General features: G+C 40.4%; 1 protein-coding gene across 1 annotated transcript in view; it reads left to right on the top strand.

Moving 5' to 3' along the window:
- Positions 1-525: 525 nt before the first annotated feature.
- Positions 526-13504, top strand: part of LOC112465204 — a 20543-nt gene continuing 7564 nt past the window's right edge. The window contains exons 1-2 of the mRNA XM_025032646.1: positions 526-571; positions 4948-4994. Coding sequence (XP_024888414.1) covers positions 526-571; positions 4948-4994 — 93 coding nt within the window. The remainder of the gene's footprint in view (positions 572-4947; positions 4995-13504) is intronic.

Genomic DNA, 13504 nt, shown 5'->3' with positions numbered 1-13504 from the left:
AATGCTAATAGAAAAGTGTTAACGCCGCGCATCGAAAGTATCGGCGATGTACCGCAACGATGTCGACAAGGCTGTATCGCGGAATCGCATAGCTTCGCGCGATGCAGCTGCTGCGACGCTCGTGAAACCTCGAGGAGATCCCTGATCTTCCACGTGACGGTATTCCGCGATATCGCCATAACAATCGCGATAAACCATGCGAAATTCAGGATCGATTCCACGCAATATATGAACGTATAACAGCGCGTCGAATTAAAATTACGACCACCCCCGTCATCAGCGCGCAATTACATCGAGAAAATGACATAATCGTTATTATATTAAAATTATGTTATATTAAAAGCGTATAACCGTAATCTTAATTAAAATAATTGCGGTTCTACGACTCGAATTGTCGGCCGAACACCGGCAAGCCCAAGACACAATTCAAAACGCAACCAGCGGATGTGACATTGGCACCAAATTTTCACTTGCCTAGATCAGCGTTGGGTGACCTCAGACAAAAGTACGTGTTCCACATTCGAAATGTCACGATCGTTGCATTACGACGATGATCAGGGCAGCGATGGTGGTGAGAGCCACGGAATAACGAGTTTGATTGAAACATACATTATAAATCACATGGTGTGTCGTGCTAGCGCGATAAGATAGATAAGATTATGTGATCAATAAGACTAGAATTATACCTGAAATATTATCTTTCTTGATTTCTGTTTGCTGTACCGGATGTCTCAGAACTTCGCACTTCATTTTAATTAACGAATTTGAAATTATTTTGTCATTTAAAAAAAACGTAATTATTATATTAAATGTTAAACATCTTATTATTTAAAATAGACATAAAATCTCATAAAGAGCGCGTACATACTTTTATTTTTTTCTCTATTCGAGGAATAAAAATTAATTCACTATTAGGTATATTCAGGATATTTTATTATATAGGCGACTTCCTACATACGTTTACCATGTTGACGTCATACAACCTACATAATACGTGTAGCTAACTTATAATTTTCTTTACGACACTTGCGCAATACAAATGTCGCCTATTTCTAGAGAGACAAAGTTTTTAGATATAAAAATCTCGGATATCCTGTTATAGTTTTCGTTGCAAGTGCCTTTAATGTCACGTGAAGGCCGGCTGGACAATATAACGCACAATGAACACACACCGGATTCTGTTAATCGTGGCGCATAAAAGCGAGGGAAAGGCAAGACTAACGATAATAATTGATCGTTAATGTGCCGGCGAGCGGGTCGTTTTAATTAATTCTTTCGGAGTACGCGGCTCGCGCGATTACCCCGGATTGGCCCGGAGAACGATTATTATTAAAACGTCCTGTGGCGCACACAACCGCATAAGGATATACCCGGCGAAATTATCCTTCTCTCGAGTCGTGCGCGCCTGTCCTTTCAACGTCATGATCGTCTGACACGTGTCTACCGCAAACGAGCCTCACTTTGCTCGAGCCGAAAGTGCCGAGAGTACGCGGGAGAGAGGAAAAAAGGTATTAAAGATCTTCGAGCGACCGCAGGGTGCCGTTGACGAGAGCGCGATGTGCTTCTCTCTCGCGAATGTCGGGGAGAACCTTCGGCGGCCTTGCGCGAACACACATTGCACTAGGCACACCATGACAATGCTTAGTCAGCCTACCACTTTTATTGTCATAAAGTGCAAAAATATTTTCTAGTCTATCTATCCGAGCCTATCCATTTCGAGGCAATAGTATTATAACATTAATTCATTTGTAATCTATTTTTATTTTTAATCTTTAATGTTTTAATTTTTTCTGTAATAATTGTAAAAATAAATAATATGTTCAGATATTTCATGAGATTAAATGATACCGAACACTTTACCGCTACGTTAATTATCATTTTAAATGAAAATTTTGATATGTTTAATAATTGTTAGAAAAAGACGCTGTTCGTAACTCTTATAATATCTCATTTCTCTCATATATAACTTTTATTTACGTTCGTGATATAATTTTTACAAATCCATTGCCTCGACATGGAAAGAAAAAAAATCACTCACCGGCCGATGCGCAACAGCGGAGTTATAAGTTGTACTACCCCTGCGTTGATCTGTAACATAGAAATATTTTTACATTGAAGCAGTGTGTAAAATAATCGAGACTTAAAGTAAATAATGATCGCGCCCGAATGAATTTTCAAAACGTTATTTTAACTGACATCTGATTTTAAAATGCCAATACAAGAAACAAGCGCGCCGCAAGCGGCTGCATATTTCCACATTAATTCGTTCGCATAATTAATCCGCGAAAAACCGTGCAAGTAATATTACGACCGTGTACGAATAAGAGGGACGTGAGACATACGCGACGGAGTCGATCTCTTTTCGCGTACGCCAGAGCTCGAACTCCGGCGAAGTTGCGTCGGAGCTAGTTAAACCTCGAAAGTGGCGGAATCCGCCACGGGACAGCAAAATAATAAACAAATAATTACCTCACGGTCGCTCCGCCGTCGCCCGATGCCTCCCAGGCCCCCTCCTCCTCTCCTCGGACCTCCACCGATGTCGCATCTCCGTCGACGCACTCACTCACTCGTTCACTCGACACACGCGTGAAAATATCGTCACTTATGATCGCGCGACACTTTTGACACTTTGCACGGCACTCCCGGTATTAATCTCGCGACGCGACGCGTACTTAATTACACGGCGACGAAAGAATTACGTCGGAGAAGCTACGAACGAAGCAACGCGATCCGCTCGACGCCCCGTCGGCCCGTGACGTTCCGCAGCCTCCGCAGGTAGAGACGCTAACATGGCGGAAAGAATTTCGTTAATCGCGCGGCCAACTTCACTCGCCACTCTCGACAGGAGCAACCGTCGCGTCGCGAGGACGCTACACTTGCTGCATGTAATGAGGCGATTTTGGTTAAAGCGAGGAGCACACACTTTTGCACAACACATAATGCGTAAGCATAAGAAAATTGATTTGTCTATTTCCTTATGCACATGTATATGGACCAATCAATTTTCTTATGCTTATACGGATTATGCGTTGTGCAGAAGTGTGTGCTCCCCGCTTAACTGCAATTAATGTCATTGGTTAACTGCGATTTATGAACACTGCGTCTATCCCCCACGATTACTACACATCAAAACACTATTAAAATAGTTAAACGTAGTACGACGTTAATGGACTGTGATCATTGAACGTGATAATTAAACACGTCGCGGCGTCACTCAATTTAGAATCCGCTCGTATCTTTTATTCGTGTTCCGAAAACGATTACAACTTTATTCTGAAAACCGCACGAACATTGCACGACGCGGGTCAAGTTGACGATGACGATTGAGAAAAGCGAGATCGATCGTCCGAAAAAATGTAATCGAAAGTCACTATTATCGAATGCGATGTATCGCAGCATAAATTGCGCGAAAAACTGTGATATCTCAATACATGTGTTTCGCGGAATTAAGGGATACCGCGATATATCGCATTCGATAATATATAGTGACTTTCGATTACATTCTTTCGGATGGGTCTCGTTTTTTGTTAATCGTCAACTTGACCCGCGTCATGTTCGTGCGGTCTTCGGAATGAAATTGTAATCGTCTTCGGAACACGAATAAAGGATACGAGCTGATCCTGAAGCCCGGTCTACATAATTCGCAGTTCGCGAAACGCAAGATACGCGCACAGTCGACATGTCGACATAACCTCTACATGCAGACTGTGCGTGTGTCTGGCGTTTCGCGAACTGCGAATTATGTAAGACCGGGGTTAAATTGAGTGACCCCGCGACGTGTTTAATTAACGATCACAGTCTATTAACATTACACGTTTTAACTTCATATTTAATAAATAGTGTTTTAATATGTAGCGATTGTAGAAGACAGTGTTCATAAATCGATGATTTAATTGCGGTTAACCAAAATCGCCTCGTTACATGCAGCATGCAGCAAGTGTAGCGTCCTCACGACGCGACGAGACACGTCGTGCTCCTGACGAGTGAAGTTGGCCGCGCGATTAACGAAATTCTTTCCGCCATGTTAGCGTCTCTACCTGCGGAGGCTGCGGAACGTCACGGACCGACGGGGCGTCGAGCGGATCGCGTTGCTGCGTTCGTAGCTTCTCCGACGTAATTCTTTCGTCGCCGTGTAATTAAGTACGAGCCGCGTCGCGAGATTAATACCGGGAGTGCCGTGCAAAGTGTCAAAAGTGTCGCGCGATCATAAGTGACGATATTTTCACGCGTGTGTGAGTCGAGTGAACGAGTGAGTGAGTGCGTCGACGGAGATGCGACATCGGTGGAGGTCCGAGGAGAGGAGGAGGGGGCCTGGGAGGCATCGGGCAACGGCGGAGCGACCGTGAGGTAATTATTTGTTTATTATTTTGCTGTCCCGTGACGGATTCCGCCACTTTCGAGGTTTAACTCCGACGCAACTTCGCCGGAGTTCGAGCTCTGGCATACGCGAAAAGAGATCGAGCTCCGTCGCGTACGTCTCATATCCCTCTCATTCGTACGGTCGTAATAATACTTGCGCGGTTTTTCGCGGATTAATTATGCGAACGAATTAATGTGGAAATATGCAGCCGCTTGCGGCGCGCTTGTTTCCTGCATTACACTGAGAAAAAAAATTGTTAATTCCAAGAAATATTTAGTTCGATACGTTCAACTAAACATTTTAGTTAGTTAACTAAATATTGGTTGTTTCCACAATTTATTTCGTTTCTTTAATCAAGAATTAATTAATTCAACTAATGTTTAGTTAACTAACTAAAATGTTTAGTTGAACGTATCGAACTAAATATTTCTTGGGATTGACAAATTTTTTTTCTCAGAGATAGCATTTTAAAATCAGATATCAGTTAAAATAACGTTTTGAAAATTCATTCGGGCGCGATCATTATGTACTTTAAGTCTCGATTATTTTACACACTGCTTCAATGTAAAAATATTTCTATGTTACAGATCAACGCAGGGCTACAACTTATAACTCCGCTGTTGCGCATCGGCCGGTGAGTGATTTTTTCTTTCCATGTCGTGGCAATGGATTTGTACGACAATACGGAATTCGCATCGAACCTACGTTTCTTTGTTTACCTGCGTACTCCGGTCGGAGTTTTTACGAAAGAATGGCCAACACGTCAAATGTGCATGGCTGATAGCCATCACGAAACTGGCTCTCCGTGATGAATTCGACGAAAAGAAACAGGAAGTTTCTTATTGAAAGACAGAGATTGAGGAAATAGCGAGTAATATCCTTGAAATAATACCGGCTAATAATATAGAAATTTATTTGCAAAACAATTGTGCGCGCGTTCAGGGACAAAAGTAATATATTTTTATATAAAATACACGAGTACTAAACATATACTTAAATAACTTCTTTAAAAAAAAAAACTGTCGGACGAATTTCATTTGTATAGTTTGAGAGACCAGTCAGCTGAGTAGGCTGGTTTCTCAGTTGTTCTTAAGTGCAAGTACGGCACAGCCTTTCACGATCACGAGCGCAATTCGTGCAATCATACTTACCTTCAACCGCACCGTACTCGCTCCGTATGCGAAATGCGTTTCTACCGTGTCGGTGGCTAAACGTCCCTCTTCTTGCTCTGCTTTCCTGACGTAATCGCGCAAGGCCGCGACGAAGAAATCGCTCCGAGCGGCACTTATAAAACACTTAGACTAACTAATTCTCAATACCCGGCGATATCATAACAGACGCGTATCGCATTACCATAATCAACTCCGAAATCGGATCGCATTTATGATTTCCGAATACCAGTAACTGATGAATTAAATTGATGAATTAAAAGAGAGATTCTTAACTTCAAATCTTGTAACAAAATTCGAATACCCGATAGTACTTATCGAGTGTCTAAATTCAATCCACGCATATTATTTATCTTTTTGTCATTATATACAAGTTAAATTATCTATGTATAGAAATTGTTATTGTTATATATGGAAATGTTCATCCATCATATCAGTATTTTTTGGCTACATTTTTAACTCCGGTTGTATACGCATTTACCACTCGTTCTCGCTTACTCCGATAATTGCCGCTCCCTCGTCGTCCAAGTTGCCGAGGATCGACGAAGGGGTACGGCAAGTTGATAGCAGGCTACTTGCCAATTCTCGTGCACCGACCAGCACAATAATCGTTTATCGCTTCATTCGCCGACCATTATAAGCAAGCACCATCGGTAATAACGTCTCCCGCTGCGACCATATATCGTCCTGCCAGAGTTACACCGCTACGGATATCGAACGGCGAACGATTTATTAACCCCCCTATCGGCTCCGTTTTCGCGATATCGTATCCCGAGTAATTACCTGATGAGTCTATAATGCAACGTAATCAACCTGTCACGAGCACGCGGAATAAAAAAGTAAACGGCGGCGCCTCCGCCTCCGCCGTCGTTGTGATGAATGCGAATTTCTTTATTATTCAATCGCGCCGGATTATTATACCAACTTTGTTTACACGCGCGCGCATAAATTCACCGTCGCGTGTATACCACGCGCGACGTTTGTCTCTCCGATATAAATAAAATATGGCATGCGTTTTTTTTTCTTTTGGTTCTTCTCTGCCTCTCTTATACCTCGCATAATATCCATATTTAATATCTCATTACTAGCACAAGACACGTTTCGGCCGTTTTATATTATGCTTCAGAACGTGTTCCGTAATTTGTATTACACGGTAGACGTGGAAAGTAATTCTCAATTTCAGAATTATTCTTAAGGCTCGCGCAGTTATATCGAAATAATGATAAATTTGCTGCTTTCACAAGTCCACAAATAAGAAACGATTGGGCTAATTGGGTCTTGTCATATTTTATATAAACTCTAAGATTTATTATTTCTCTCTATGTCTTGAAATAAAAAAAATATTTTCCAAGCACATATTCAGTAATCTTCAGGCTTATTTAAAGACTTACTGATATGTTTTGAACGAGAAGAATATTAAAATACAGTCGAAGATAATTATTAAACTTCGCAAGTCACTGTCTCAGATTTTAAAGCCCTGCTATCGCCACATCGAAGTATATTTTTATTAGTTTTAAATTGGCGGAATCTTCTTTCCACATTCAAACAAAAAAAAAAGTACAAACTTTTCTTCACGTAATCGGCCGTAATTTCTGAACTTTCACTTTCGGAGGTAACGCCTCGCGTATCGATCGCAGACGAAAGAATATAACTCCGGTTCCTACCGCAAATCGATCTGCGAACGAGTTGGCATTTTCGTTCTCAATACGGTGCAAAAATGTTTCCGTAAAATTTTTGCGCGATGTTAGGCAATCGCAAGAACGACCACTATATCGAAATTATAAAAAAAAAATTGCATCGTTGCACGGAGCACAGTGATGTCTGTGTGCAGCAAGTAGAATAGATAATAAACTCAGGCATGTTTTTATTACGATCGTGTCGGAAAACGATCGTAATAAGCATATCTGCACGGTAAATGCACACGAGTTTATGGTTTACAACATTCTGTGTTAAATCTTTATTAAAGAAACGTAACAAATAAAATGTAACGTGTCCGAGAGCTATTTGAAATAGCTTCCTCTGCTGTTCCGATTCGACTTGACCGTGTTACTTACCGCATCATTTTCATCTGTCGGTGATGTCCATTCTGCCGTCGAACTTCGCGCGAACGTCGCGCACGAGAATCCAAACATACGCCCACGTACAAGGAAGTCATTAGAATGATGTATCTGATGCGAGGCGCCACAACTCGACTCAATGACCCGAATACTTTCGATACACGCGTGCCCGTTACTTTCTTATATACACCAGGACTCCTCCGTGACACTGTATAATCTTGCGATTATCCAACACTGAAGAAAGAGTATACGCGTAAGTGTTTTCGAAAACGTCATGCGTTTTCTCTTCGATTCTTAATAACGGGAGATTTTATTTGCTCTATTAGGCAACCTGCTCTCAAAGTCAGAATAGAATTACGATGATATCTAGGTCCAGGTATATATGCGCAAGATCTGTGCGCAAACATGTCGGAGAAAAATCATTTTTCGCAATTAAAGCATTTCATATACGATATAGTTGCAAAAACTAATAAACACTTAAGTCTGTGATGAGATATTGTTTTTTTCGGGTTGACTGGTGTTCCTCAAATTATATTTTGCACATCTCAGCGAACGTAAATTGCGTTGCATTTCAGCGTGATATAATGAATTGGAGAAATTCAATTTTGAATTTAACAAAAAATTATAAATTATTAAGAACATTTGTACCTAGTGTTTTGCGCAGAAAATAAATGAAAATTTGAACACTAATTTCCGTAATTTCCAAATATAATTACTAATACCAATTGTACAATTTAACAATAATGCCTTCGACAATATTAAGCGATTTCTATGGAACCTGCGTTACGTAAACTACTGCAAACACGGTAGTTACATATCGATATTTTTTTCCCGAGCTTGCTTAATACAATTTCGCTTAAAAATCTCGCGGTTTCTTTTGGGCGTCGCGCTTGTCATATCGCGCTTATAAAACGCGTGAACGCGTTCTTATGTAATTTATTTAGAAGCTGCGTGTGGGAGGGCGTATTTATAAGACCAGCGACTCGGAGTACGAAATTACGCCACTATGTTCATTGTGTAAGTATTGTCGACATATACGCAAGCTAGTTAAACTTTCGCTTAACGGACACTGAAAACTGACCCTTGACTGTCTCGGCGATAGAATGCGCGATAAATCTGCTACCGATATCTGATACCGATCGAAGGATACGGTCGATGCAAAAAATATGTCAAACAGGTTAACAGCACAGACTATACGTTCTCCACAGTAAATAACGTAGATTCCGAAAAGTATTTGGATCACAAGATGGGCATCAATTGATTCTCACACTGTTAAATTCGTAGTTTCAAATTGTACTCAATTTGAGTCATTTTTAACCATTTCTATAAGTCAATTAATAATATGTCTACCTTAATATGTTCATCTTACCGTGATCACTGAAATTAATTGCAAGTAAGAATTCAAGAAGACGCGGTGATTTAGGGAAAGTAGTTTCGAATAAAATTGTGAGGAAAATTCTTTGCAAAGCATGCGATATATGATGTAATCGTATATGAAAAACTGATAAGTGCGGAAGATAAACACTGATGAAAATGTGCGTACCGCATCTCGATATTGAACAAATCTCATAAAAAAATCTATGAATGACATATCCTGATATGCTCGTTGCAAATAGAACATAAGTAATGCGTCGTAAATATAAGTTATGGATAGTTTCAGCTTCGCGCGTTATCTTGACTCCTACGGATCGATAGGATAGCGATTCGTAACGCGCTTCTCGCGTCATAATTTAACCGGTAAGAAGCGTGAGAAACTGAGAACATCATGTAATTCCATGTTGTACCAAGATGTTTGCACGCAAATGTTGTCGTACTAAAATTTAATCCTAGAATTATTACGATCATAACCTTGGAAACTTTCTAAAATATACAGATTTTTGTTAAACATAAAGAGTTACGTGAAATGATAAGATGTAAGTTTAAGTATAAAACGAAGCGTGATAAAATAGGTATGTTTTAACAAGATATTTGTCAGACAATAAATATTTGAAGATAAAAAACATAATATTCGTGTACTGAGTGTGCTCGAGAAAACGCGCAACAGAATTACAATATATCTGTTGAAATAAATTAGAATTGATATGTGTCTTAATTTAAATCTGATTGTAATTAGACAAAATATTGCATCAAGTTAAAAGAAATTCTATATTCCTATTATAATCAAACTTTAAACTTTATATCTAAATTAATATAAAGTAAATTTTATTGTTTATTTCAAGGTTAAAATTACTGAGATTACGAATTGTGTATTGAATATTATTAAGTGTGATAACATTTGAACTTGTACTAACGTTTTCTAACGGAAAATTGATAGTTCATGAAGATAACTATTTCTTTTACACTTCTGCTGTTCACTCCGTATAATGTCTTAAGATTTATACGATACACTTGCATACCACACCCAGTCGCAACCTTGATCGGCCTCTTTCGCAGATTCCTCAGAATCTGATACGCTCGTATCATTTACTTCGCGTACTTACTGCTCGAGCGATTCTCCGATCACGTGCTTCACGCTGTCACGTTCGCGTCACGCAGAACCGGATATACGCGAAAAGAATCTCGACAGTGACCGGTCAAGAACGCCGACAAACGCAGCATCCATTTGTGCAACAGTGACATGCATTTTACCTCGTTTACCTTCGCTGTGTCCCGATGAGACCATTAAGAACGCAGTACTAAATTATTATTATTACTTTTTGCGGATCAAAATAATTATACGCCATATTAGGCAGGGTACATCAAAGGTGTTTATAAGAGTGAATCAGTTTCTTCGTTTATAAGATCTATTTGAGATATATGACTTGATACGCTTAAAATAGATCTTAATTATGAGCCACGGATTATACTTGACGTTTTAATTCTGATGAGCATCTTATTTATCTAAGAGGGCCTAACGGAAGAAAACTGGAAAAAATTGATAATGTTAGACATTGAAAAGAAACTCCTTCTTGTTTCTCATCTGAGACACGAAAATGGGACACGAGGGTACCCACGAAGGGACGTTCGTCGAACAGGGACAGGGCGTTGAAACGAGGGCGAGGGCGTTAACTTGATTTGCGCCCACCTCGCGCCGGTTCACAAATCCGTGATTCTTTCGTGATGATGGGATCGTCTTTTAAGACCAGCCGCACCTGCATATTGTTTATAACTCATCGGATAAATCCGTCGGCCCGAGACATCGTCATGTTCTTCGTCACTTTATGCACGGTACCCACGCGAATTCCTGCGTGAATTCCTGTTTATTAACTGGTATTATCGCCGTGCTGTCGATTTCGCGCAAGCGTAGTCGGAATATAGATCGTGTATCTTGTTGACTTTGATCCCGGTACGTTTACCTCCGGAAAGCGCTCTGGGCATTTTAATTGAGTCCGCTATAAAAAAAAAAAAAAGGAATAATTATCGCCTCGGAGTCCGTTGATACGTTGAGTTGACGAAGAACTACAAGCGATTCGCGATACGATACAGTGAAATGTCGAGCTTGTATCAGAATACATATGGGATTTTCTTTCTAATGGTATTAAAGAACTAAATGAACATTATCTACTTTCTAATATTAGACGTCTTGATTTTTTCCCTGTGACATCATTAAGGATTTATTTGTAACTAACTGAGAAATGGCATGTTGTTATCTATTTTCAATTTCAAAGAGGTTTTTTAATTTTTAATTGTTTATATTGTTCGTAGCTTATAGATAATTATTTTACACTGAAAATTCATCTTAATTCCAGTATCTGCATGTGATCGAGAACAAATGTTCAGCTTCTTGAACGACCTGCGCGAAGATATCATACATTTGTATGATAAATGGAACTACGGGGAATAATCAATATAACGAAATGACGACTTTGTTAGCGCGCGAAGGAATCGTTCGATCTTGGATGTCAGCGTGACGAAATAAATTACCCCCAATACCGCTCGTATCGAGATACCGCTCGTACAAATATATTAGCGCAATTTATCGCGGTCGAGCCAATCTTAAAGAAAAAAGAAAGAGGAAGGAATTTGTTATCCGCGATAAAAACAATCCCGCGGGCGCACAATGTTCGTAATTGATTATTGGACCTTGACGCGTCTCCTGATAAACTTCGCGCTCCTCGGTAATGAACGTGGCTCCGAAAGCAGATACGACAGAAGAAGAAAAATGAAAGAAGCAATAAATAAATATATCTGATACGAGAGAAACGCGCGGCGTGTCTAATTTAGCCGCGCATCAATCATCGCGCGTATTAAGCGTCGTAACACGAGCGGCGATGATCGCTTTTTCATTTAAACGATCTTGTCGCGTGGGATGCATTGATTATGAGGGAGTACATTTGCAAAAAAAAAAAACCGTGCATGCGTGCGTGCGTGCGTGCGTGCGCGGGCAGATACGTACTCGTGGAATGACTCGACACCGTCACGCCGAAGTGACCTCACGCCGAGGTGTCCGCGCGACAGTACGTGGTCTCCTTTCAACAGGAAACCACCATTCTCTATTCTGTCGACCGGCCAGTCCCGGCGCGCGCCTTTTAACATCTTGTTGCCCAGCTGCCTTTATAAATCGGGCGATATTAATCCTACGTATATTTACAATATCTGCGCGCGCGCTTAGCGTCGATTTATGAGAAGCCGCACGAGCCGAGGACACTATGATTAATCTCGATACACCAGTATCGAGTAAACATCGAATCCACACGTCCGTGTTGTTTGACATCGATAATCGTCCCGAGAGGACCGAATATTAATCTCTCGTAAGGAATTAACCGTATAGCGCTCGAACGACTGACGTTTAACACGTCGCCCACGGATTGAGACCTTTTTTATCGTAACATATATACCTGTATATATGCGTGTACCGCTTGGGGAAAATTGAGATCTGGCTGGGAGAATTCTCTTGAGTGTCAATGCCTTATGTAAACGGCTTACGGACATTCTTGCAGTGTTTTGATACATTGCATATATAAGCAAAAATATTTTTTAAATTAATTAATATTTAATTGTAAGACGATAATTTTAGAGTTTTAATTTAGAATATCTTAATGTGGAAGACAAAAAGTGTCATTTAACTTTTCGTGTGGTATCGGATATGTATTGTATAATGTAATTACATTAGATAATGTTCAAGATATTGGCGGCACAATTTTATTCAATTGTAACATATATTCGTATGATGGTGAGCAGAAAGGACGCGTCTATTCTTGAGACACGGGCGCATTTTCCATCATCGATGCAAGAGTTAGTATGGTATACTGGTGGTACCGGTTTGTGCAGATCTCAGTCTCTTTATTCAGAGTAACTCTTAATCCTCCTCCGCCTCCTCCTCTTTACCTTCCATTTCGCAATCGCGGGGGCACGATAAGTAATAAAAGCGAGGATAAAGTCCTGCAAATGTGCTGTAAATCGCTGCGAAATAATTGCCGAAGCAGCGCCGTGAGTTATCTTAAGTAAGATAACTCACAAAAGACAGATATGGGGTAACGTTCGTATTGAATCTGAATTATACGTCGGATCTGAACTTGATTTGACGGAATGTGAATATTTGATTTTTATCGTGTTCTTTTTTCCTCGAAACGCTGTCGTTAGTCGTTATGCGACTCCATGTTGGCGATATTGAAATTCGGCGTTTAAGTAAAAAGTGTCGACGGCCGCGCCGGGCGAAAATAATGCGTCGCCACGTGTATCGTAAAGTAGCTACATATACACCCACGCTGCAGGTCTCTCCTGTTACCCTTCTCCTGTCACCTACACTGTACCCCACCCTTGTTCTGCAGCTTCGTTTCTCCTGTGGCGAGGAAAGCGACATGATCAGTGGCGGTTTCATGCACATTCTGTTTGCATGGGTCCACGTATAAAAATAGAATCACTCTCTTATAATGATCGAAGAAATTGAGTAATATAGGAAGTTCGAATATATGAAAAGTAACTAGCTTTATTATGAT

Source organism: Temnothorax curvispinosus, unplaced genomic scaffold, assembly GCF_003070985.1.
Source record: "Temnothorax curvispinosus isolate PA1 unplaced genomic scaffold, ASM307098v1 QBEX01015018.1, whole genome shotgun sequence".
Taxonomy (NCBI): Eukaryota; Metazoa; Arthropoda; class Insecta; order Hymenoptera; family Formicidae; genus Temnothorax; species Temnothorax curvispinosus.
Note: the sequence above shows the minus strand (reverse complement) of the source record. Positions and strands in the feature narration are given on the sequence as shown.